The following is a 27909-nucleotide window of genomic DNA, read 5'->3' as shown; positions in this document are numbered from 1 at the left end:
AAATTGACACACAAAATGGATGAAATCTTAATTCATAGCTTTCCTTTTAGCCATCGGGTAGTGTGTGTGACAATTTATCAACCCGTATTTTAGAATGAAATTATTTCTGTGTTGCGCCTTTCTCATGTTTGCCACGAAGAATGAGAGGAATGCAAAAACCAAGCGCGCCTTCAGCAGAGGGGTTCACACAAAACCTGCTGATGGATGGCTCTGTGCATGCCAGCCAGTTTTAGCCTTCTCTGGTTCCTTCCTATTCAAATTGCAGCTTCTGATTCAACGAGTCTGTCATCTTCTCCCTCCCAGGGATGAGATCAGCCTCACAAAACAGGTTCTTCTAACTGTCCTCCACAAGGCGTTGGCAGGAAACCCTTTTCTTTTGCATCACTTTCATTTGATTTAGGAGAGATGGTTCTGTCTAGCTGAAAATAATACCAGTTGATTGGTATGAAGGGCATGAATTTCACAGGTATGAAGGCGTGAAGTGATGAAGTGCTGCTTTTGCAAGATTTCATCTGAAAATGTTTTGCTGAGTTGTGTTTGGGACTAGAGATGTCCCGATGACTACCCTTGCAAACTAGTTCATCTGTTCGTTGGTTTTTCTTTTAAGTTCTGTTCTTTACTCTGATTGACTTCCCCACCAAGAAACAATTATGGTGACTAAAATCCTCAGGCTATTATAAAATTTAGGCTCCTTTTTAAGTTGGAGCCTAGGCTCCATTCTGTGTGGAAGTTTATATGGAAATGCTTAGGATGTACTCTTGGCCAAGCGCTTTCTCTCATGTTTTCTGTTTGTTTGTTTGTTTGTTTTTCTCAGTGTGTGCTGGACAATTTCAGTCTCTGTTAATTTTCTCTTGCCCTACATTAAGGCTATTAGTGTATTTCACTGTAAGGTAAAAACTTGGCATGTTTTGTTTCTTACAGTCCAAAGTAAGCCTCCAACATAGTTGAAATTCTAAATGCCAGAGTGATAGCTGTGTGCTTGTGTCTGTACTATTTTCACATTATGCTGATGCACCAAATTACTACTGCCTTGCCTGGTGTTCAGTGCCTACATTGGGTTTTGTGGGTATATTTATATATGTATATATATTTATATACATAAAAATATATTTGGTATATATTGGTATCACATTTCAGAGATGTTTTGCATATTAGTGATTAAGGTTAATGGGTGTAATATATATCTTTTAAAAATAGCTTTCTTGCATAAATGCACATTATATATTGAGTTGGTAATGTATTAGAAGAAGAAAAATACTGAAAAGTTATGACAGTTATTGTTTCCATATTGAATTCAGAATGTTGTGAAGGCAATTACCTTGACAGACTCAACTCCAGAGCACTTACTAGTATATTATTATTTTTTTGCTTAATCTACCTATGAAATACCCTTTAAAAGCTTGAAATTGAGATAATGAGTACTTTATTTGTAAAGATGGCAAAACTTGGTTGAAACAATTCATTCTCCATAGAGAATTTGTGAGAGAGGGAAATAGAGTAGCATAGACTGTATGATTGGGGTAAACCACAAAACCATTTTATTAGGTCCAAATACAAGACCCTTACTTTTAAATTGGACAGAGTCTCCCATTAGATTTTATTAATCTTTAAAGCCAGACAAATTTGCAGCATTTGCGTTGAGTATCTGGGGGGGGGGGGGAAGCATGGAAAATTCAGTTCCTTTCTATTGTTTCTTGTTTTGCTACCACAGATGATGGAAACATGAAAATTAATTCAGACTCATTAGGTCATGCTTCTGGGCAGCTTGTCTTCTTAGAAAGAGAGCTTGAAGTTGGTACTTTTAACCAACAATAAACTGAAATGGAGAGACCTTTACTTTTATTTACGGAGGTTTTTGCATGAGCAGAAGAGAAGATTTCTTACTACATGGAAGATTAAGTCCTTGTGTATGTATCAAGAATATGATGTGCTCTCAATCATCCGTTTAAAAACAATCAAACTCCATGCTACTAGGCTAAACTCAGAAGTGGCTTAGCCTCCAGGAGCAGCGTGGCTCAGTCTTTGACTTGTGCAGGGATTGCTCTCCTGCCTGCAGCTCCAAGGTGCAGGGGCCAAGGTGTGCAGAGCAGCCAGCTCACCGCGGGGACTGACGAGCTGTGCCTGCCATCCTGGCGTGGCCGTCTCCATCAGCATCCAGCTTGCTCATGAGCTGGAGCATTCAGTCCAGAGGGGTGAAAGCCCTTTGCAGGTATAGAGAGAAGCGACTCATTTGTGGAAATTTTCTGCGTGGTAGAAAACAGTAAATTACTGCTACCTGTATCACAGAGGTGCTTGTGGTGTACGGCTGTGTGCAGGATATAGTCACACCCTTCAATATTCAGTAAGTGCCTGAAGGTTGTGTTTACAAAAGGCAGGTAGGTGTCTGGAAGGTGCTAATAGTGGTACTTACTAATGTGCCTAAATACTTCATGTCAATCGTATTTCATAGGCTGGGTGGCTTTTCTAATTTATAGAGGTCTCTACTTTGCATCATTAGGCACTTAGATAACTTCACAAATCTGGCTGTGTCTGTTATCATAATGGTATTTTACCTCTCCTTCCTTGCATGCGGTGGCTTTGCGTGCAAGGAAGTATTTCAAGTTAATTATAGTGGCGGTTATACTTTCCTATGTCGTATTTGACTGCATTTTATTTACTATATATAAATATATATAGAAAATACTTTGTGATCTTTAAGCCTAAAGCTTTTTACTTTAAGGCATCAAAACACATCTTGTGTAAAAATGGTTGAATGTACAGGGTGCAGTTGTTAGCTCACTTTTCTTTGTTCTCGCTGCTTTCTTGAGAAAAGATCAAACAAAATGCAGTGGCAGGTAAGGGTTTCTTATTCAGAAAACATGTAGAAGAAATGTAGCTTCCTGTTCCATAAATTACTTGTACTCTGCTCACCAGCTGCCTGTTATGATGTTTTATTGATGAATAAAAATGGTGTCTGAGGCAATAGAATGCCTTGCATCTTACAACACTGCCAGTTATAAAGATGTCTTCTTGAATAAATTTCACAATTAGAAAGTATTGACAAAAATATTTAATCTTTTTTACATCAAAATAAGCTCAAACATCTGCTGCCAAAGTCAGACAATATCAAGTAATCTTTTAAAAGTATATTTTTATTACACTGACAGATGCATGGCTGCATGACATAGATGTCAATTTAAGTTACTAGTGCCATTAATACTTGACAATGACATGCTCCCAGAAGAATTTACGTTTAAAAAATGTTGTCAGATGAGTATATGCCAACAAAAAGTAACCAGAGTTAGTCAGCTATGTTGTTAACAAAGCTAAAAGCATGCTATCTCCAGAGACATCACAAAAATTGGTATTCGCATCATTTCTGTTTTCTAAATTCAATAGAATTGACAGCAGGAAAAAAACATTTCTGTGACTGCAAATGTCGGTTTAAGCAACCCATACATAGGTCCTTTTTCACTTTTTATACATTTTGGCTTACAGCACAGAAAGATTTTCAGTTTCATTCGAGGTGAACTACTTCAGTATTCATTTGCTTTCCACAAATTTCAAATAATCCTTCTTCCTGGCAAGGACAGTGTTGTAAAGAGAACATTGAGCAAAATGTTAAGACCTGTGCCAGAGTTTCTGGTCTGCTTATTCATTTGAAGAAGTGTTGGAAAGCTATATGACTTCACTCATTAAGAAGGCTGAGATTTAAAACATTCATGTCCAGTTCTTATTTGTCAAATATGCTGGAATAGTCATTATTCAAATTTGTACGTTTTAGTAACCTGAGATTTCAGTATGGGTATTCCATAATGAGAAACTAAGCTTACTTTAAATTCTTTTCTCCCATGTCTATTTTTTTTTTCTTTCTTCTTTTTTCTTCCCTTCCCTCCCTGCAAAAGTGTTTTGAAAACAATTTTGTTTCTTAGAGCAAAAGTTGAGTTTTCTGGGTAGAACAGGCAAGTGCTTATGGAGTAAAGTAGCCCTGTCCCGGTGCTGTTCCTTTATGTGATAAAGAATAAAAACCTAAACCATTGAGGTGCTGAGTCATTAGAAATACTGAATTTCTGGTTGAATCTGGGGTCATAAACATCTCATTAAGGGCTAAATTGCTATACTCAATGAATAGAGACAGTGTTTTCTCTTATGTGGATTTTTTTGAAATGGCTTTTTTCTTAGAGATGAGCCTGAACTTTGCAGCAACACTCCTTACTGGTAATGCTTCTAATGTACCTAATAATAAGAAATCTAGACCTAAAAGGCTGAAAGGCACATTACTACTCCTGGATGTACTTTTGTTCGATGTACTGAGGCAGACTGGGGTGAGATCTGTCTCAAAATGTAGAGTCCAAGACTCCTTTTAAAGTGGTGCAGATGGGTAACATCTCCTGTGCTGTGATTTGACTCATCCTGAAGCTGATATTCAATATACCCCCAGGGAATTGCTCCCTGAATGTGCCTGGTTTTTTTTTGTTTTTTTTTGTTTTTTAATTGAAGTCTGTGTTAGCTGTTGCAAATGGAAACATGTAAAGTTAGACGAGCTCTCACCTATGCTGCCTCTTGCGGGCCATTGCTAAGTGAGGTGTTTTCAGTGGGGCTTTATCAACATGTGTTATATTGGAGCCTGACAAGGAGCTGTGTACTCTGCTGGCTGCCTGACCACTCTGTCATCACTCCTCTAGGTATAAAAGAGAACATATTAAAATCATATTTCAAGGTCTGTATTGTGACTGGATTTTCTGAGTTAATGCCCAGGAATCTGTTATAGCTTGTAAAGAGGCAATTTCAGATAGGTTGGGCAAGTCAGCTTCAAAGGGTGACATGGAGAATGAAATGAGGTGCAAGTAATCTTGCCCTCACATTTTTTTGGAGACCCTCTTATGCTTGTTTGTTTTCTTTTACTGTTCTTTGTCTTGGTAACTTGGTAACAATTCAGTTCTCCCCCCACCCTGCCAAATCTCCTGTTTCCAGAATCTTACTCAGTTGTAGAATAGAGAAATAAGGACAAAAGATTAGTCAGGATGGGTTAACTAGTCAAAGAAAAATACTGTCATAAGTGCTACTTAGGAGTGGACATGCCCTGAGTTAGGTGGGGGAGTTGTGCCTGCACACAGTGCAGTGGTCCAACCCAGGAGGCAGTTTGGACTGCATCAGCTTTGGAGGCTGACTGCTTCCATATCTTGTTGCTCACACCTGCCCATTTCAAGGTGTTTTGCAAGATTCGATCATTTGGGAGCACTGTGGATGAAATGCAGCTGTAGATTAACACTGGAGGCCCGAGAAGAGAGGCTATACTTGCTCCAGTGTAATATGATGTGATTACAGCCATGGGGCTGTGCTGACTTGCTCTCTGAGTGGAGGTGAAAATCCCTAGCTCTGGCTGCAGATGAGGTGTTCTTAGAGAGGTAAGCGACTAGGTACTTCTTTAATGGCAGAGCCTTCCCAAAACCTGAGTGGTATGTTTTATTGAACCTTATGGGTACAGTCTGAAACATCTGAAAATACAAGTTCCTGGGTTTTGAGTGACAAGTTATCTTTCTGGAAAGGATACTGTATTCATAGTTTGTCCGTGGTCCTTCCTGGCATCGTAGGAAAAGAGTTTTATTTTCCTTCTAGTACGTAAGTGTAATGCTTTAATAAGAAATAAACTAAAATAAAAGTTGTTTTTTTTTTTAAAAAAAAAAAGCCTGTAGAATTACTGCCACAATTCCAATAGCTACGACAGATCCATAGGAGCCAAAAATCTGTTTGAAATGTTTTTGCTGTTTCTATAGAGAAGTGTGTGATGCTGACTTATATGTTATTAACAAGTTTTAGAAGGTATTGGAAAGGTGAGCATTGTCAGGAAAACTTCATGAGAGAAACATAATTCTCTGAGAAGCCAGCAAATGAGATTTTGCAATGGGAATATTGGCTGGATATCAGAAGAATATTTTTTTAGCAGTGGAAACTTTTGGAACTTTGAGGTAGAGCAGATCTTAGCTATGTCTCTCAGAGATAATCACTGAAATCCTAGAATTTGACTCATTCAAGAATGAGAACGGTAATTGTAGGTGCATTCTACATTGCCAAAAAGAAATGTTGTATAGCAGACTCATGGCAGTAGATATTTCATATGCTGAGAAACAGAATGTTATGCTGATTTTTATCTCAGATATGCTCATTTCACTGCAGGTGATGTTACCTGGTACAGGAGTACTCTGGAGGCTCCTGTAGAAATATGTGACTGTTTCTAACTTGTGTCTGTCCTTAATACTGAATTTCAGTGAGGGCAAGAGCAGGGGAATACATAGAGATTGAAGTTCAGTAGCAGTTTTTGCAGTATGCCTGCAATATTTGCAGATAACACCGAGCTGAGTGGTACAGTTGATAAGACGCAAGGAGGGGATGCCATCCAGAGGGACCTGGAGAAAAGTTGAGAAGTGGGCCCACATGAACCTCATGAAGATCAACAAGGCCAAGTGTAAGGTGTTGCACATAGGTCAGGGCAATCCCAGACATCATCAGTACAGATTCGGAGATACATGGATTGAAAGACTTGGGGGTCCTGGTGGATGAAAAATTACATGAGCTGGCAGTGCATGCTTGCAGCCCAGAAAGTTGGTCATATCCTGGGCTGCATCAAAAGAAGCATGACCAGCAGGTTAAGGGAGGTGGTTCTCCCTCTCCATTTTGCCTTCGTGAGACCTCACCCAAAATGCTGTGTTCAGTTCTGAGGCCTTAGCACAAGGACAGGGACCTGTCAGAGCAGGTCCAGAGGAGGGTTACAAAAATGATCAGAGGGCTGGAGCACCTCTCCTACGAGGAGAGGCTGAGTGAGCTGGGGTTGTTTAGCCCTAGAGAAGAGAAGGGTCTGGTGAGACCTCTTTTACAGCCTTTTAGTACTTAAAGGGGGCTTCTAAAAAATCTCTCTCCTTCTTTCCTACAAGGACTTGTAGTGATAGGGCAAGGAGTAAAGGCTTTAGACTGAAAGACGGTAGACTTAGTTTAGGGTATAAGGAAGAAATTCTTCACTCAGAGGGTGGTGAGGCACTGGCGTAGGTTGCCCAGAGAAGCTGTGGATGCCCCATCCCTGGAGGTGTTCAAGGCCAGGCTGGATGGGGCTTTGAGCAACCTGGTCTAGTGGAAGGTGTCCCTGCCCATGGCAGGAAGGTTGGTCTAGGTGATCTTTAAAGATCCCTTCCAAACCACTGCAGGAATCTATGATTTATTATTACTATTACTGTGTATTTTTTCGAAGTCAATTTATATATATGGCAATATGTGTTCCCTGCTATCATTTGATAGAGGATAGCCAAGAGTGTAAATGATTCTTGTGCCATTTAAAAGCAAAGTAACTGTGACAGTGATGTCCTAGGAAAACAATTGATTCTTGGGATGCAGGTACATTAAAGTTAAGGATCTGGAGCGATTATAATCATTTTTGACTGCCAAAAGGGAGGATCCCATCTCGCCAAACTCTGTTGCCACCATTGTCTTTTTTCTAGTCACACAGTTCTTCCTCTTGTGTATTTTTCCACGAGCCATTTCACTTCAGTGATGTGTTGGAAAACAGTACCAAAAAGAATAGTGGATTAGTTTTACCTGGTTTACTGAGTTGAATCTGAAGGAAGAATTCATGCAGCAAACAGGAAGGTTGTCACTTGCCAGGGATGAGTGATATAAAGAGAAGGGAGTGGGAGACCTTCCCATTTCATCAGCACAAGACTTTAACAGACTGGCTTAACGTGATGTTCACGAAGCACAGATGATCTTTTTCAGTTTTCCATTTTGTGCTTGTGCCTGTCACTCCAGCCTTCCTGTATTTCCAAACAAACAGTTATTTGAAAATGGCTACAAAAGCTGTGTGGGCAATTAGTTTTAGAAACAAAGATTATTCACCCAATCTTCTTCTATTTAATCTTCTGGTATGTTAGAATCAGGCATTGATCAGAAAGGTGTACAAGAACAACCCTCTAGGTTTTGGTCTTAACGAGTCACCCACTCAACAGATGTAGGAACAGATAGTCCTAGGATGGCTAACTGTCCATTTAGTTTGTGGTTTACTCAGATTTGATATTGTCAGCTATGCTAGATATAAAATTGCATATTTATTTCTTTAAAGGACATTGCATCTTGGATAATCTAGAGTGCTGTCTTGAGTTACTGTAAGATAGTGCTAATGGCATATGATGCTTTTTTAGAATCAGAGATCCCTCTTTGATCTTGAGCATGCTACTTTGATGGAAAGTTTAGCTTGCTGATTAAGACAGTTTCACTGCAGTGTGAGGGAAAGCTGGTTGCAAATAGTTGAAATGAAAGTAGATATTAAAGATGTATGTAGAGTATTGGAAAAAGAAATGGAGGAAAAGCAAGGTAACTGTCGATTTTCTGTGAAAGTCTCAAGAAAGTGATGGAAAAAAATAACATCAGGGAATTTGCTTCTTAAAGCTTTCCAGTTAAGAAGCTGAAGGAAATCATAGAAGCAATATCTTGACAGTAGAAAGTTTGGATACTGGGAAATGCCTGATTTATTCTATGTATCTTGTCTTGGAGCAGAACAATAGTTTGCTGTCATGCTTCTGTACTCATCAACAAGTGATAAGAAATACCTTTGTCCATTTGCCCATTTACTGTTGCTTTTGTATTGTTTTCAATATTATGATGACAGGGATTGGTTTCCCATACATCTAAAGGGTAAATACTTTACTCAAAACTTTACTTAGGCTTGTCTTCTGTTTTTGCCTAGTCTGTGAAAAGAAAATGTTGGGCTTGGCTCCAGTTTTGGTACTTTAATTTGAAGGATCATCTTGGACCACCATGCTCTGAAAACTGCATTCCATAAGCAATTTATCTATTTCTGGGATAGATAGCTGGATGGATGTAGCACAGAAGCAGCTAAGCATACTGAGTGAAATCCCAATTTAATTGCAGACAGTGGTAAAGCACCCTTTGATTTCAATGGGGCCAAGGTTTCTCATGGCTGTTCTCAAAGGTCCCATGTCATAGAAAATGAGGAGAGGTAATCAAAAGTTGCATCAAAGTCTCTCTAAAGAGAGACTAAAGTTTCTCTAAAATGAGAGGCTATTTTACTTCATTTGGTAATCAAAAAGAAATGCAGTTTATAGAATTATAAATTCAAGATTGTAATTTCATAAGCTATTCAGCACATTAAGCTTTAATATTGTTTTATTTATTAGCTTACATGTACAAAGATATTGCAAAGGTAAAGATTAAGATTACAAATTACATAGATTGTGTTTGCAGTAAATGGTTTTGGGTAAGTGGAGAGTAGCGAAGTTACTGAAATGAAAGCAATGGAAAACATTTTGAGAAACATCTTCTGTTTTGGTACCATCTGTATTTAGGAAGCTCTATGCTAACGATTCTCCTTTTGTTCTTCTTGCAGCTAATTCCAGCCTTCTTGGAGGTGGAGGAGGTAAGCCTTTGCTTAATACTGTATTTATTATTAAATAAATGTGAAATACCTTATATATGGAAAAGTAAAATTATTAGATGGGAAACCTCAGCAAAGTCAATAATGTTTCATACCATTAAGAAGCACGGTTCGTGACTGCTGCTGGATTATTTTACTTCTCTGGATTCGGGCACAGCTGACCTGGGGCTAACCAAACTGGGTTATGTTATATTGTGTTTAAGTAATTAGGATTTTTATTTAAGTTACTTCAAGGGAACTTTGAATGTGTATTAAATAGTTTTTTAAAATGTTACAAAATTAAAACAAGATAAAAATGCTATTTTACTAAAGTAACAAGGTTTTATCTCTGCACTTTTTTTACTTGTTTGCTTACCCCATTCTGCTTGTGAGAATTATGAAGTAAATTTCAGTACAATTCTTTTGTGTGTGATGCTGCCAACATATCTACTAGTAAAAGAGAGAGGTACAAGTGTATATAGTGGGCATTGTTTCCAAATATGTTTTATTTTTGGAGATCAGTGCTGTTTGCTTTCTGCAATACTGCAGGACCATGGCCATAAGAGCTAACATGAGTGTTACAATTCAGGAATAAAACCATGCCGTGCTTGATTTCAGTTTTCTGTTACTTACCCTGTCTCCCAGAGGGAAGTAAAAGAGCTCAGTTCTGGAAATTTCACAATGTAGGAGCAGTGCAGGCAGCTACTAATCTTTCTTCCTGGCTGGAGTTAAAAGGACTTGATGATCAGAGCTTACATATGCAAGGGTAAAGTAAAGGGCTCTGTTTTAAAAAAAAAAAAAAAAAAAAAAAAGATCGCTGTTGCTTGTGAGGCTGAGGATAATAAGTAAAAGCTTTTGTTTTAACAACCTTAACTGAATAAGCAGCTCTTATTTGTGAACCATGAACAGGGGATTGTCACATGAAAAGGTGTTTGACAACTGCACCAAGACATCTAAATAAAATTGTTCATATTTCTCAGCTGTGTATCTGGACGTTAAAGGTACAGAGAAGCCTTACCTGATAATCCTATTGGATTAATCTGTGTCTTTTGATTTTAGTTAGTTGCTTGCAGTATACCAAATTTTTCTTTGTTTAAAAGATAATCCTTTAAAAGGTAATCCTTCACTAGCGATTCTTGTTCCCATGGAGCATACCTTCTCTCCAGTGCTTACTCCCAGCTGGAAATGTGGAAAAAAAAAAAATACATCAATGCAAATGTTCAAATTCCAATCAGGTTCCCAGAGCACTGTGGCTCCTAACAGGATTTGGTTATTGACTTTCAGTGGTATTTATTCAGCTGGACTGTACTTGAGAAGTTGATGTCCTTTCAGCGTGGCAGTCAGTGGTGTGGCTCTCCCTCTGTGGCAGAGGAGACTTTTCCTGTGTTTTATGGATCTTTTTTCTGCCTTCCCCACTGCTGCTCCACAGAGGACAGCCACACAGTTGGAAGGCTGATTTTGTCACCAGTCTGACCCGTGTTTCATTTGTTGACTGTGGGAAGTGAAGGATGCTTGCTCAAAGAAGATAAATCACTTGTGAATCTGAAATAATTTTACTAAGGGAATGGGCAAGCAAGCAGCATCCCACAAATGAGTGGGACACTTGAATGGGGCGCCATGTTGGTCCCTGCTGCCAAGCATGCCGGCTCTGGGAAAGTTTTTTTGTGGGTTCGCACTTCACTGTGACATCCAGTGTGGACTCTGGAGGGCTCAGGAATTCAAGCAGATTGCAGCAGCGAGCAGTCATGCTGTTTCTTGGCCACAGGTTTATCTCAGTCCACATTCAGGTTTAAAATTATGTGCAACTAAGCAGCTCTTATGGATATTTTTTTTTTTTTAGCAGCGGTCCCTACTGCTAGCCAAAAAAAGGGTTTAGATTTTGTGATCAAGTTGATTTATTGACAATATACAAAATTCTAATGACTGGGTCTGGTACTGCGGAGAAAAAATAAAAAGAGATGAATAAGCAGCGAAAATGCCTCAGCCCCTTTTCCCGCCTCAGGGCCTCCCCTCAGGGCAGGTGGCGCACCGCTCGCTGAGGTGATGGCGGCGGCACAGGCGGTCGAGGTCAGGGCGCTGTTGCTCCTTTCTTCCCAGACTCACCTCTGTCCTCATGCCCCAGCGTCATTTTTGGCTTCTGCCACCTTTTCTGAAATAAGTTTCCACAGCAGTGCCAGAAACTCCTCCGGTGGGGTGAATTTGGGTGCACAGTGGGTCCATGTAGTCTGTTGGGGAAGCGACCGCAGCTGGCCAGCAGCCCTGGCCCCCTGACAGAGGAGGTGTCCCTGCATCACCCTGCTTCCAGAAACCTGCAGATCATGCCCAGTGCGATCCCAGATCCTGTGGAGGATAACACTATGTCCGGTTGGATGCTGATGGAGGTAAAATACCCAAACTGGCTGCATTATTTATGGTTTGGAGTTGGATTGGTTACTGTTGCACTCTGGAGGGGCTGCGAGCCACCCTTAAGTAGGGTAGCCACCTCATCTTCTGTTCTTGTCACTGTAAAGTGGGCTCATTTAGGTTTTCCAAGTCTTTTCAGGAAAAAAATCCTGATAATTTCACTGTCAAAGTAGTCCTGGCTTTGGCTATGCCCCTTCAGATGAGGGAAAGGTAAGCATGGTCCTTAGGCTGGGGGTCACCCAGGGGAGCAGCAAATGGCGACCCACAGCCATTACAGGCAGGTGAAGCCCGGGCCCACACTGCTACAGCCTTGTGGAGAAAAAACCTGCTGTTGGCAACGTTCACTTCTCTGCATAAGGTTTCCTTTTCTTCTCAGTTGAAAGGTTTTGGTTTTAAAGTTCTAGATATGTTTTTTTTTTTTTTTTTTTTTTTTTAACCTTTTCCAGAATTAAGTGGTAGCAGTAGTCTGTGTGCAATACAGCTAGTGAATTATTAAAACTTTATTATATATGTAAACACCAACATCTTCTTTTGATTGAGGATACTGAATATTTATGATAATGTATAATACAAGTATAGTTTCTCCATTAATGGGATTCAGATCTCTTCAGTAACGCCTGTTAATTAAATCTCTCTGTCACTGCTGGGGGTATGAATACATATCTTAGTTTTACAGAAAATGAAAACCAGAAATTTCAGCTTGCTCAAGTTCATGCAAAAATGTTTTGTGATTTTGAGCTGCTTTTGAGCTGTTCTGTGTATGAAATCTTTCCAGAATTGGACACAAAATAGTTGGAAATAATTGTTTGAAAACCCCGATCTAAAATTTACAAATTACTCAACACACGCGTTTCAAACAGCTTCTGGAGGAGAGCTTCTGAGGAACTCGGTGGGCAATGTTGTTGGTAAACACAGTGCACTTTGTTGTAAGTCCAGGTGCTGGTGGTTTGGGGCAGCTGCTCCTCATTCCTGTGTCACCTTGGAGTCACATCAGGGCATCAGCATACTTTGATTTCACAGAGCTGAAGTAATGATTTGTTCTTGCATTCCCAATTTGAATGATGTCTTTTTCATTTTTATGGATATTCGGAATGAAGAGATAAAAGTACAAAAGATACCAGGAACAATTTTTCACAGAACTGTTTAATCATAAAATCAAGAAACTCACAATAGAGTCGTGGAAGAATTTTTAGTTAATATACATGTCAAAGTTGTTTTTTTTTTTCTGCTTTTCACATAACTCTGAAGTTTCCTGGATTTTATTACGAGTTTGGTGGGTAAGTCTTTTTTCTTTTTCTTTCTTTACTGTTTTTAATAATTGATTTTTAATTAGGAGGCATATTTCACTGTCAGGACTAGATTTATCACACATTCAGCATTTCACTGCCCCTATTAACTTGCACAGAGCATTATGACTTATTTGTGCATGATGTATTATTTGTCCCATTATGTTAAACTGTGCAAAGGTGAAAATTACTAAGAAAATTACCTGTATTAGGAGAAAGGGGAGGGAAAAAAAGCATTTGATACGCTGAGAGACGGGGATGCTTTTTTAAAATGCATTTTGAAGTTTTGGCTGTTCAGAAATCAAAACGCCCTTTTTTTTGCATGGCAATTATTTCTTTACAGTCAGGTCTGGAGCATTGTCAAGGAATGAAAGTACGTTATTTCATGTAGTGTGTTAAAGCAAAGTGAGCACGAGATGAAATCTCCCCTCCCCCTTGCTGTTTTGGATAGTCTGAGGTTTGGGGTTTTGTGCCCCCTTCCCAATTACCTCATTTTCAGTTATTTTCCTTGGGGTTCATTTTTCCTTTATTTCATTTGCTGACTGTAATCAAGTTCTTGTTGCATGCTAATTTCTGGATTGGCTTCCTTTCTTTGAGCTTAAATTGAGGGTATATATAAAACAGCAAGCTAGGGAATTTTTTTTCCTTATAAGATTTTGTTGCCTATATTTGAGTTGGGGAAGGAAACATCCCAGTTTAATTTGTCCTATGATGAATGTAATTTTTGTCAGCTCTGTACTTTAAAATGGTAATTTTGTCTTTAAAAACTGAGACGAGACGGGTTATATTTGCAGTCTTTTGGAAGCATTGTTTGGACACAGTTTAAGCTGGTTGCCCCGAAAGGTCTGTCTGCTTTTCTTTGTCTCTTTGTTTGTTGGCCCATGTAATGATGTCTTTTCTGGGACTTTTTCTGGCGTGGAAAAAATTAATTCCAGTATAGCCATAAGCATGTTCGCATATCTTAAATGTGGACCAGACCTACCTCTCCTGTCTGCCAAGATAGGGTTTGCAGGCACATCATTTTAAGCAACTGTTATGGCTTGGGGAACTTGCATGAGCTTGGTTCATGAGCTTAGTATGGAATTGGGATTCTCTGTACAGGATCAGGTGGACTCTGCTTTGGAAGTGGGATTTGCTTGCCACCTCTGTGTGCCTTTACCTCCACTTCAGATTATAACAGTGGCAGCCCAAAAAATCTGTTTTCTCTTGCTGGAAAGAAATTACCCCAGGCTGATTTCTATTCTGCAAGATGGGTATATCAGGAGGGAAATGAGCTGTTCTGTGTCCTTTTGCTGAGCCTGAGCCCAAAATCAGACCAAGGAGGAATTGGACTTTGTGCAAGGCTCAGAATACGACTTCAAAATGCGAGCAGCTACGGCAGGGATTTAATGAAATGTTCTTCCTCACCTGAACAGAGATGGAACACAAAGGGAGGAGCAATATTGACACATTTTTTCAAATTTGTTGTTGTTTTCTCAGCAAGTTGGTTTCTAGGCAGATGGCTGTCAGTATTTTTAGGGCTCGTTTGGGGCTTGGGGCTGAGCTAAGTGGCACAGGTGTCTGGGGAGCTGTAGGTGCCTGTGTATGAGCATCCAGTGCCTGCGTATCTCCAAAATACAGGCATGGGTCATGCCGATGTGACACAGGGTTGGGTGGGCATCTGCACCTTTCCAGAGTGATGGCTGAGGCCCAGATGGGGCACTTGGTTTGGGGCAGCTGTAGTCCTCTAGGTACCAGGGTTTGAGCATCTGGATCGTGTGGTTTGGGTCCAAATTGGTGGTGGAGTTTGTCCTCAAACGTGGGAATATCAGGTGTGTAGCACAACCATCCTGGCTGCTGCTACTGCTGTGCAAAAGAAGATGACTGCTGATAGTGATGTTTGCCAGCCACCCTGTCTATTAGTCAATTAATTGCAGGCTAATGAGTTCAAAATGCCAATGTCAATAGTCAAATCCAGTCAATAGTGGCAGAAAAGAGCAGCTGACATAGGTACATTTTTTTTAACATCCCTCTTCTTGGACCAGGATAAAGTTTTCATTCTCAGAGCCGTGACTTAGGTACTGTACTAATAATTTACAGCCATCTTCTGATGGTTAAATTTCTGAAGAAAAATAAAGAGATTTTTCACTGTCTGAATAGTAACTTGACATCAACTTACGTGGCAAATAAATATTCATGAACTTTAGAAGTGAAAGTTGTTCCAAGGAAAATGGGAGGCAGGGATGAGACAACTTGCAAAGCACCCCATAATAATACAGAAAGAGAATACTTTAAATAGACTAGCCCCATGCTAGGACATTCAAAATGTAGAACAGGAAAAAGACAAGCCTGTTCCATCCTGAACCAGGATGAGATCTCTCTGTTTTGGATTTCACAGGGCTTGGGCTTGATATTTACATAATTCAAATGCAAGTGAAGCAAGGGTTTAAATCCAAAGTTCATATTTGTGTATGATGTGCGCATAACGTGAACGTATCCCTCAAGAGGAGAAGAACGAGTCTGAGAAAAGAGCACTGACAGAATTCTTTAATCAAGAAAATAAGCATTATTATTTTGTATTTTTTTTGTGTCAGTCTGGCGTTTTCTTGTATCATGTCAAATACATTTGTCAGATTGGGGTGTGCTTGCAACAAATGGCTTCATGGAACAAATGTGCAGCGTTTTGGATTTCAGCTAGCTTCAAAAGCTTTTAGTTGCTTTGTATGCTGTGTCGTCATATCTTAGGTATTTAGATAATAGCTATAAAGGTACAAAGATTTTCCTAGCAAATAATGATCATGTAGAAGAGCTGATAATTTAAGGCAAATGGCCATTTGCCTTTGTTCCTAATTAATCCCTTTCTGCTAGAAGATTGCTGCTGCAGTTCTGTGGGGTTGTTGAAGTGTTTTATCTCTTTTTACTATTTGCATGCTGTTCTTTTTCATCTCTGTAAATAGAGTGGGTTTGAGAGGACTGTATCCACAAGTTCCCCCACTGTGACAGTACATCAGCCAATTAAAATTTTAATACTTATGCATTAATGTGTTTCTTTCTATACAGTTGTAATACTATTTCCATCGATAGCCTGGTAGCTCAGGGTAGAGTGTAACCCTTTCAAGGTCTCTGTTTCAGACCAAAATCTTGTTATTATTTATGAGCTTTTTGTTGGATCAGATCAAAGCAAATAGATTTCTCTATAACTTAACCTTTTTTATAGAATTTATTCAAACTTCTTGTGTGAGCTAGGGCTTTTGTTACAGGTCAGTTATTCCCAAGACGCTTCCATCTGTGTATGTATGGAAGCTTTTTGCCCTCCCTTACTGCAGCGGGTACTTCTGTGTGAGTTTTAGTTCAGTTTTAATTAAACTAGTGACTTCTCATTTTGTATTGCATCTAGAGATATAGTGAGGATAACTATATAAATAAATAAGCACAGTTTATTTCAAAACACCCGTAACTCAACCAGCTGTGATTATATTTAAAATATGTTCTCTACTTTAGAACTTAGTTGTTTGGTTTAAATATCTATTCTGCTTTTTGGCTGGATACAGTGCTAATTTCCTTTCACCAGTCATTTTATACATGCTTCTAGTTATGGGTAATAGTCATAAACAGGAAGTCTCTGGATTGATTATAAGTATTTCTTAGTTGTATGTTGCTTAATTGTATCCTGTAAATTACACTTTCCCAGCAGTTACTTAAAAAGAAAAATTATGCTTTGCTATTTACAGGAACTGATGCAGGTATACGATCAGGTGTTAAGTTTCAGGCGTGCATATATACTTGCTGCTCCGTATCAGTGACTTTCCCTAATGATGACTTTTTAAAAATACACGTTCAGCATGTCTTCCTTTGAGGTGACGCTCCTGTTCTGGTCAGTGGAATAGGAGCATGCCTATGTTGCTCTCAGGAGAATAATTTGAAATGTAGCACGTCCAGATCACACTTACTTCTGCCCTCAGCTTTATAGTGTTGCTCCTGTGTTGACCTGATTAGGCACCAGAAGGTAAGGTTGTATTATTCACTCGGCAGTTGCTGAATGTTGTGTTCACAATACTCTGAGTTCCTGCTGGACTCTGAAATGTTTTTCTTACTCAGGAGGACTTGGATTTCACATAGACTATCTCATTGACTCTCCTTGTTTAGTTTTATTTTGTTTGGAGGTAATTACATTCTTATCTACCTGCCACTAAATAATGAACATACAGTTCCCTGTGTATAAATGTTTTGCTTACAGCTTTTGTATATACATACTTGTATATATATATGTGACTGTATACATTTGTGAATGAATCCTGCAGTCTTTTCAGAAAGTTAGACTTCACGTGTGTGCACAAGTATGTGCATAGATAAATAAATAAAACCATGGCATTAATTTTGTTAGACCTGAAAAGACCTTTATTTCATGTTCATTGAAAATTTAAGGTGCTCTTGATAAAAATCCAAGCTAAAAAGCAAGTGGTTATGTAAGAAATGCATTTTTTTATTTTTTCCATTTTGTTTCATACTACGGGACAGAGCTGCAAATCAGGATCAGAGACCACAAAGATCCCCTAATCCATAGATATCACGCGATGTGTAAGGCAACTCACAGTGTGTTTGTTATGTGAATTGTATGTATGCGTGAACAATGTTTAACACTTCTTTCTATGTAGACAAATACACGTCATAAATATGTACTCCATGCAGAAAAAAAAAATAAATCTTTTTTAATTTAACAAGGTGCACTTAAATATCTTAGGATACTTCTGTTGAGACTGTAGTTGAAGGTGAAGAGTATAGCTCCTTGGGTGAAAAAGGAGAAAATGGGAGTGCAGGAAGCAACACACATGGCTGTGTGTTACAATGAATACACAGTAGGTCAGGCATTTATCAGTACATATATGTGCCAGTCTACAGACAACAGTTTTTAAAATTAAGCATTTGGTTGGTTTCCTTAAAGAAAAATCTGTAAATTGGGACACCTGTCAAGGTTACTCAGTTTCAAGCCTAACAATCTCGACAATGTTCCTTTTGCTGAGGTAAGAATAAGTGAGCTCTGCAGAGCTCACAGCAGTTTTGTTAGGCTCACGTAGCAGTGGTGGTGTTTGGAAATCTGTTTTTCAGATTTGGTGTCTAACAGTTCTTCTCCTGGTCCCGTGACAGATGCATTGTTTAGTGGGAGGAAAATGCAAAGTGCAATTTAAAACATGTTAAAAACACGTTAATTTGTATGGCCAATCTTAAGGCAAATAGAACAAATAAAAGAAGGGAGTGGTGGAAGTACTTGAGTCATGGAAAAAGAGGCATTTTTGAATATTGGACATTTGCTGAAGTTTACACATTGGAATGGGGAAAACAGCCTAAATACAAACCAGAGATCTTCATCAAGTGGAGAGTTCCTTAACAGTATCTCTAAGCCCCAAGCTCGTTCTACATCAAATATATGTAAATGATACAGGTGTGAGGAGCAAGGCATGGCAAAATAGCAACAGCCATTTGTTGATCCTATCTGGTTACCTAGCTTGCAATGTATGCTTGTCCAGTAAAATGAAAATACGGGAAGATGGGAGAAGATAGCCCTAAGCGTCTCCACTGTGTACTTGGGCATAAAAACTTGCATCCCCAAAACTCAGAGACAATGGACTCTGAGAAATGAAGGTTGTTGTTGGCACCTCAGCTTCCAGAATTGAAAGAATGTACAAACTGAAAGAATGTACAACAATTTTTTGTTTGTTTGTTTCTAATGAAAACAGTTACTTCTTTGTCATTGCATTTTCAAGAAAAATCTCAAATAAAATCACAGATTAAGCCAGAGGCAAACAAAAATTAAATGTCAAAATTACTGAAATTAAAGAAAGAGTTTACAACCTTCTTCTTGCTACATAAGAGGAAGGATTATGAAACCAGGTTTATGCTCGCTTTCTATTTCAAATTTGCTGCTCTTTCCACAGAGCTTTGCTTCTCATTTATGAGCTGCTCTGTGCTGATCACGTTTTTCCAAAGTTCCTTTGTTCTGTGCAAGACACTTACAGATTATAATATGCGGCTTTTCAAAAGCCAAGAAAATCTCCAGCAGAGCATCTGGCAAGATGGTTGAGTCTTGGAAAGATTTGTCTTTCGTAGTTGTCTGCGTGCCTGTCCATGCAGCTCTCTTCCTTCCAGTTTTGAGAACACTCTATTAAAACTCTTATTAAACAGAAAATATTAGCAGGAGTCTTTTTTTTTTAGCATTTAAAAAAAAAAAATGCAGTGATTGCTAATGAGGGATTAAAACTCATATATATGTGAAACTTGTCTTTAAAAACCTGCAAGTCCAAGTCTGTCTTTACAGTTCCTATCTTTCCTTACTGATAAAATTGGATGGTATTGCAATTTCCAGTTGCTGATTTTCATTCTTATGCCATACAGCAAGCTCCAAAGTAGAGTGCTCCTATGATTTAAGAACCGAGTAAAAATGACCTCCCCTTTCCCCAGGCTTCAAGTTTTGCCTGAAACGCTTTGTAGATTCAATTTAGACCTTATTTTTAAAATCAATAGAAGTGTGGGAACAGTAAACTGAGGTGTGAAATAACCAGAGACAGACACCACTGAAAATGGCTTAGCTATGACAGAAAACACATGATGAACCTCATCCATATGAGCATTATTGTAGCAGAATCTAAATGCTCCGCAAACCTTTGGTACATTTATCCTAATTGCTCTGTAAACAGAGATATAATGTTTTCTCCATTTTACAGCTCAGAAAATGAGACAAGAAAACCGTATGTTTTGCAAAAGGCCCAAATAGAAAAGGGTAAAAATCAGATCTCTGAAGGCACAGCATAACTCACTGGGGTTTCATAATGTCTATATGAGTTTTGCAAATTGGAATTTTAATTCCTGTTTGGAAGGAAGAGGAATTGTAATTTTAGTACCAGTTTCACGGGATGATATTTGGAAAAAGAGGAAACGTACTCTACTGAGAGCAACTTTCTGATAATTAGACCTTAATCGGTTATACAGCAAATTCCCTAGAGGAATGGCAGAAGGACCACCAAATGGAAAGAAGATACTGCTACATAACCACTTCTGCACTGATGAAGATAAAATTTGGGTATGGTGAAAGTGCAGTTTACTCAAAACTACCACCGTTAATAATTCTAAAGAAATAGCAATACACTGTTCTTATTCAAGGCTTTTCTATATTAAGTTAGAGAAAGCCTGTTTATTTTTACTTCGAAATTTTGCAGTATTAATAACAAAGCATTTCAAAATCATTCTGATGACAGAAAATAGCCTACTGGGTTAAGAAATTGTATTATTTTCTTATCTACTGAATCTGGCCTCTTCCAACAGTAGAAGAGCATCAATGGTTCATCCATTGAAATGCTAGCTTATAATTATGTGTAAAAAAGTTTATTTTTTATTTTACCTTCTTTACAAATTTATTTTATTGACATTTCTTTCCTTGTCCTTATGCAAATGCCTTGTAATCTGTAGGGTTTATAATTCACGTTTCTTCTAAAACCAATTTATGTTTTTAAAATTCAAAATCCTTTTTTGCCATTTGGACTGACAGAGCTGCAGTGTTGTAGTTTTGGCTACATATACAGTAGCAAAGAACAAAATATTTTTTGTCACACTTCTACTGTTACAGTTCAGTCTGTTCCTTTTACATTATCAGCTTGTTTCTCTAGGCTCTACAGAGGCATCTGGTTTAATTTTTATCAGGCAGGGCTACAATTTAGCAAATGGATGTAAGCTTCACAAATCATTCACAAATGTGAATGATTAAAACAATTATGTCTTGGCTGAGTGATCTATGGGTGTATTATATGCACAGAATGTTAAAAAGAATGTTACTAAGGTAAAAAACCAAGCACTTAAAGTTAGAAAGTGTCACTATTAAAGATGCCTGCAGGCTTGCTGTCTCTCTGCATATTTGTGTTTATGATATTGCCTCTAACAATACAAATGCATGGATTATGTACAGCTGGAATCTCATTGCAGTCATCAACTTTATTCAGTTTTGTAATCCCATGTGTTACTGTTGGGATACTCGAACCCTGGTCTGCAAAGCAGTTCTTGCAATGGTACTTATTAGTTTGGCACATGGTTTCATAAGCAAATGAAAGATTTCACAGGTAACTTACTTGTCTTCCACAAACCCACGGTGCTATCTTTACCAAAGAAAAGAAAGAGATGAAGGTCAGTATTTTAGGCCAAAGCTATAAAACCAGGGTCTCATTTCTGTAAAGAAATGCAAGTCCTTAAATTTCAAAAAGTAGGTCTGTTAAATTCGAAGCGATTCTGCAAATTGGAACTTAAATAGCAACTCAGCATGTAATGAAACATAAAAAAAAATAAAAAAAATCAGACTCCACAGCCACCTCAAGCTTCCCACCTTCTTCTCTACTACTTGTTCCCGCTCCTACTACCTGCAATTTACAGTTTATTGCTCCCTCAGTCACTTCCATTCAAAAGTCTAGTGGCCTAAATTTGCATGTTAAAAGGCATTGGTTTTAGGGAGTTTTTATTTTATTTTAATTATTTATTTAGACCATTTCAGGCCTGTCTTAAAAAGGTTTGCTTTGACAAGAGCGAGGAGCTAGGAGCTGATTGAGAGGGAAGCGATGGGTATGGAAACAAGCGCAAAGGGGACAGATGAGTGATAACTTCCTCTGCTGCTGGGTAAACTGAAATGTGAGGCCCTATTCTCAGACGCCTGAGGTGCGGGAGTGAGTGTCCCGTTTCTAACTTTTTACCTTATGATTCCCTTCTAAAAATTTTTTCTCCTTATCTCGGCAGTCACAGTTTCTCTCTGTCCGGTTTCTGTACTGGGAAATGGCTTGGTTTTGTTCCCAAGCTAACTTCCCAGGTTCTCTCTTCCTCTTTGAATTCCCGTGTCTGTGCCCTTTCCTTGCCAGCTCCAGATAAACTGTTACGCCATGTCCTAACCACACCTTTGGTCACCAGTCCTTCTCATCTGGAGTCCTACCATCCATCCGTGACAGCAGGTAGCACCCCTTCTCCCTCCTCTCACCAGTTTGTACTGGGATGAAGGGAGCAGAGTTGTTAACAGGCAGTAACTCGTCAAGCCAAATGAATTCATTTCTTGAACAAATGCAAGAGAACTGCCAACTTCACAGTTGCTCCAAGTGAAGAAAAAAAAAATATGGAATCCTAAACTTACAGTTGTCATCTTTGTTTATCTTTTAATCCCAATTCTGGTTTAAAACGGTTAGCCGTACTGTGGTGGTCTCCCCTCTCTGATGCTGCATTGCTCTTAAGAATGAAGGCAGTATTGTCAGTGTAAAGGGATAAAACTCCTGGTGTTGCTACCTTCTTTGTATTTCTTCACCCTTGATGATTTGGCAGTAATTTCTCCACGGGGATTACTTGTCCAAGGGTGGGACCTCTGTTCAGTCCAGATATAACCCAGCTGCGGTGGAATTTAGCCTCTCCTCTGGGCATACAAGCAATTAGCGCTTCAGCCAGGACTGCCTGCCCTCCCAGCAAACAAAAGCTTCGGTAGAAAACTTCCCAGGAAGTGACAGCTGGACAAAGAATTGGCAGAGTTATCAGACAATTATTTCGAGTCATTTTTCACAGAAAAGTGAAGTAGTGTGACCTCACTGTGGACCTGTTATAAGTTTGCATGTATGTGACTAGCAGAATGGGTGTCCAAAAAATGGGTGTTCTTAATAACACCAGGTACAGATATCAGTCATGTGTGAGTTTTGAAGGAAATTTGCTCTGATGACAGGTCAGTTTTTCATCAGGAGTTGGAAAATTGCTAATGTGATTATTCAAATGGAATGATATCTGCAAATAGGGTATACTAAGCAAATAGTGTACAGTTCATATGTGATATTATTATATTCTTCTCCCTTGAGAGTCGATTCAGCAGAAGCAGTTATTTTTAAACATAAAGAATGTGGATGTTTAGAGGAATTTGTTTCATTATAAAGGAAAAAAGTATCGATGCACATCAAATATTAAATATGATTCTCTCTTTTTCAAAATTAATTCCCAAATTTGAGGCTATGAAATTTTAACAGTTGTGGGAGAGGTCTCCGAAGACCTTTCATTATGTCTCATTATTGCAGCATATGTGAGGCCATAGTACCCTTGGTTGCCATAGTTCCTTACTTAATCAAAAAAAAAGTTTCATGGCTGCACAGCTGGGTAACCTTATGCATCTACCGTTTTTTTAAGAAACATTCATATGTTCAGTACTATTTTAATGTGAAATTTGCTTCAAAAATTCATAAACCGGACTACTTTTTATTTTGACTACATGATGAAGTTAAAGGTCAGGCCACAGTTATGCACAATTTTGCTTAGCTCTTCTCTGGGTTTGCATAATGAAGGTGGGGGGGGGGGGCGTATTTCTTTTATTTTTCATTTTCTTTTTGCAAGGCCAAATGTGATAGCAAGCTTTTAGTATTGCAGCACGAGGAAGGCACAGAGCCCATGCTAGTGGGTGTGACAGGTTTACCATCAAGCATATGGTTCGTTGTATGTTTGAGAAAAAAAATAGAATTTTTAATTATGTGTTTTTCTTTAATTTAAGTTCTTTAAAACCTAATACTTCTTACTGAGCAAGTTGTATCATGTCTCTTCTGCAAGTGCTATCAAACAGCAGTTTAAATATTATCTAGCTTTAGATGCTAGCTTTAGTTAAATATCTGCCCTGTCAGGGGAGACACTCGGAGGAAGACTTGTTTAGCTTCACAATTTCAGTGTTAATGTTTAAATAACATCGCAGGCGTGAAATATCCAGGAAGGCTGCTGTGGTCTCTAGGAGCTTCTTAGATCAAATTAATGCCCTAATACTCAGGGAATATTTACAGTTTAATAATTGAGGAAAGTTGATTAAATATACAAAGCATTTAAATACCCATTTTAAGCTCACATTAATTCCTGGCAAATTAAAGTATCTTGGCATTTAGAGAATTACAGACTTAGAGCAGCAAGTTTGGGTCTTACAGCAGTGCGCCCATTTCCTGTGAAATATAATATTTGGGTTCAGAAGGCTGTGATGTATCTGGTTGCTTTTAGTCATAGTGAGTCTGATCTCCTGTGGTTGCTGAAAAAGTTAGGCTGGTTTTCTAAAAGCGTGTGGCGTTCTGGTGGCATCTGAATATTTCGGAATGCCATTTCCCCCACCTAAGAGGGGAGGAGACAACTTGTTCTTGTCTTCCAACTGTGGGGATCATTTCTTTCCATTGTGTGAGTCTGCAAACAGACATCGCAGCTGCTGATCTTTAGCAGGTCCAGATAAGAGTATCCCAACTATTTTAAAAGCCTGTAATTAGAGAAAAGTAAAGCTGGAAATGACTCTGCAACTTCTGAAGGCAATCTTCTCCAGTATATCACTATCTATACTGTTACGATGTTGAAAGATTTCTTACTGGAATCCTGATTTATTTACTTATTTATTTGGTTTGTTACAGCTTTAACCCAGAAATAAAATAATTTTTGTTGAAGTAAGAAAAAAAAAAATAGGGAGGATTAAAAAAAAAAAAAAAAAAAAGCCGTGTTTCACAACATCTCCTCTGTGAGAAAAGCAGGTGCCTCTGCAGCAGCCCACAAGGCTAATGATGAAGGATCAGGACACATAACAACTCTGTAGACTCGTTAGGATGTTCCAGGCTGCCCAACCCGGTTTTGCCTCTGTAGAGCAAGCTGTCTGTAAAGCGAGGTACACCTTCCGAAGTTCAGGAGAGAGAGGTGAGACGACAGTAGTGCCCTGCCTGCTCCTTTGTGGGTAGTTCTTCCTTGGATGTAGTTGCCCTGAAATTACAAAAGGGTGCAAATGGCTGTCTCCTCCTCATCTGTGGGAATAAATCAGACCTGAGAGTTGTAAACTTGGCAGTTAAGCATTTCCATTGTAGAGCACTGACATACTAATGATGGTAATTTTGCATTTGTTACTACATGCCTAATCTAATTAAGTTTTTCTTAGGGTACAATTGTTGTTTTCTGTATTTAATTATGTAAGCACCAGGTGCAAATGTTAACAGTAGCTGAATTCAGAAGGAAACCTTTTATCTTTGTGTTATGCAAGACATTCTTCTGTATCTTTAATTTTGCAGTTAAAAAAGGCATACAGTATATGGTTGTTCCAAAGAGTTATATGAGCATTTCTGATTGATATACATAGGAAACACTAATGAGGGCTAAAAGTTTATATTACTCCTAGTTTAAATGTGTTTGGAACTATTTATGAACCGCACATTTTTTTGTTTTAGGTGTTGCAATAGTTCAGAATCCTTTTCCCAGCTATACTGCTGGTTTTGAGGGTTGGCAGACTTCCCACGCTCCACGACAGATCTGCCCCTCTCTATTTGAAAAGGTCTGAACTACGTAGGGGTCTGTTGTCTGAATCTGAATTTCGTGGAGTGCTGGTAAAACTGCTTCTGTGACTGCCAGCCTGGCTGTGAACTTTTTGCCACCGTTTCATCAGTGCTTGTTCAAACGCTGAAAGAGAATTTTCAGTGGAATTCTTTGCCTGCAATAATAAACTCAGGTACTACTTTTAAAGTACAAGGACCTGAGCTTTGAAGTGATGTAAAAGACTGCTCTGAGGCAAGTGACTCTCAAAAAGTTTTGAAATTACAATGTTAATTTTTAAACACAGTGACAGGGAATTGCACTAAAGATTTCCACATAGAGATGGCTAATTGTTTTTGTCTATTAAGTAAAAATAAGTAAAGCTTATATTTTCTAGTTTCTAGTCATACATTAGTAATCTATATTTGCATAAATTTGGCATTAAATATAATAGAAACATTAGATTGAATAATTGATGTATTTGTGTTAAAGCCCTATGTACACATATAACATTCCCATTACTAACATATGAAAATTGTCTCTGGGAGTATTTTTTAGCCTTCTCTAATTCGTGAATTATTTTAAACTTTGTAGTAGAATTACAGCCTCTATGTACTGTGAGTTTAAGCTTACTGCCAGCATATCATCTTCTCTTAGTAAGTTATCTTTTGTGGATTCCTTCAAAGTAGGACTTTAAGCCCTCCATGGACCACTCGTCAGTAGTAGTGTCCTGGAATATGCTGCCTTTCATTTTGGATCCCCCTCAAAACCCTGTGCCCAATGGTCACTTTTGATCCTGCTTTGAAGTATGGTTTTATGGTTGAATTTTGAACAATTTTCAGTACAGAAAAACCTAAAGGTTCACATCTGTATTGCTGTAAGATTGACAGCATCCAATGTTTTTATTCTAGGTTGAGGTAAACAAAGAAGCCGTGTCTGCTAGTTGCTTTGAATTAAGCTTTCGAGTGTTAATGGTAGAGATTTCCCCCATCCCTGCCATTGTTCTGCCAAACCTCAGTTGTTTTAAGCTTGGTTTGTTTCTTAACCTTCAAGCTTTGAATTCAAACTCTACTCCTTTGATGGTTTATCACAAAATTTGTTCAGAGGCTTCCATTTTTTAAGGTAGTCTTTCAGCTACTACTGATTATGCATTGCATCAAAGAAAAGTGGTTGAAAAGTTTGAAACCACAAACAAAATATACCTCAATGAGTTACAGTAATGAATACTGACATACTGTTTCTTTGGGAGGAGCCCTGTAGGGAAAGAAGACCATGTTTCAGGTGATGTGACAAATAGGAAACTAGACTTGTGAGAATGGCCTGCTAGAGCTAGGGATCTGGTTTTATTTTATTTTTTTAATTCATTTTTAGTAAATTAAAATAGGTTTGTTTAGTGTTGCTTTATTTAGGTCTTTATATTAGTATTATGATCATGTTTTTTTTTCTGGCAGTGAGGCCCATAAATGATAGGGAATAGTAACTTGTCACTTAGTTTAAATATCTTTTGCTTTTGGATTGATTTTTGCATTATTTCTGCTTCACTTTTTTTCCCCCAGAAGTACCCTAATTTACTTGGGTGATAATATACAGGCTGCAATGTCTTAGGAGCAGATATCTGTTTACAGGTAGGGATGCTTGGTAAAAAAAGAAAGTGAAAACTATGTTGCAAAAAATATGTTGGCCTCATTAGGTGCAAAAGTGTCTCAAATGGCCCTTAAGCAACACTTTAGCTTCTCCAGCTTCTCAGCATGAAAACATGCCTAAGTAAGTTGTATTATTTCAGGACAGTGAACAGCTTGCTTCAGATCCAGCAACTGTGTTTATTCCTTGGTTTTGGTTTTTCTTCCAAATGAAGAATGTCACTCTGCATTGTTTACATTTAGATCTCAAAACAATTAAGCTAAAACAGCTTCATAAGATTTGGAGCTGGCTTTCTCTCAGGGAAAGCTTTACATTTAGTTTCCAGAGTCATGCAGTAAAAAGACTTTTTTTTTTTTTTTTTTTCCCATGCTGGTATGATTGCATATGTATTTATCTTTCTGAAGAGGTTTGAATGCTGTTGGTTTTGGAAACTTAACCATAATTACTATGTAGTGCTTTGATTATGAGAAGAACAAATAATTGATTTATCGTATCTTAGGGGATTTTTTTTTTATTATATCTTTGGGGTTCTCACTCAAATCCCCTTTTCTTGAAAAAGTTAGTTAAAAAACAGTAACAACTCGCCTTTGACTACAGGATCAGGTGCAAACAAAATACAATGACTTCACTTGTATTTTCCTCTGTTCTTGTGCTATATCCATCTGTGAAATCCATAAACTTTTCCAGTCTGAGTGCAACTTGGGTTGTAACATAATCGTATCATGCTCAGCCACAGAAATACTACAGTAAGTAGGGAACCTCAAGTATACCTAGTGTTGCTATGTTTTTAGGGGGTCATCCTGTTCTTTCTTTCATTCCTTCCCCATTTCCATGTTTCATCCTCCTCCTCTTATACAGTCACAGTACATGTTTCAGAATCTGTAATCCCATATTTCTTTACTC

General features: G+C 38.4%; 1 protein-coding gene across 1 annotated transcript in view; it reads left to right on the top strand.

Annotated features, from left to right (window-relative positions):
* The window catches only part of MACROD2 (mono-ADP ribosylhydrolase 2), an 857094-nt gene that overhangs the window by 169680 nt on the left and 659505 nt on the right, over window positions 1-27909 (top strand). Inside the window, exon 4 of the mRNA XM_032183905.1 lies at window positions 9371-9400. Within this exon, the coding sequence (XP_032039796.1) occupies window positions 9371-9400 (30 nt within the window). The remainder of the gene's footprint in view (window positions 1-9370; window positions 9401-27909) is intronic.

Source organism: Aythya fuligula, chromosome 3 (genome assembly GCF_009819795.1).
Source record: "Aythya fuligula isolate bAytFul2 chromosome 3, bAytFul2.pri, whole genome shotgun sequence".
NCBI lineage: Eukaryota > Metazoa > Chordata > Aves > Anseriformes > Anatidae > Aythya > Aythya fuligula.
The sequence above is the reverse complement of the archived record's forward strand: the minus strand, read 5'-3'. Positions and strand labels throughout refer to the sequence as shown.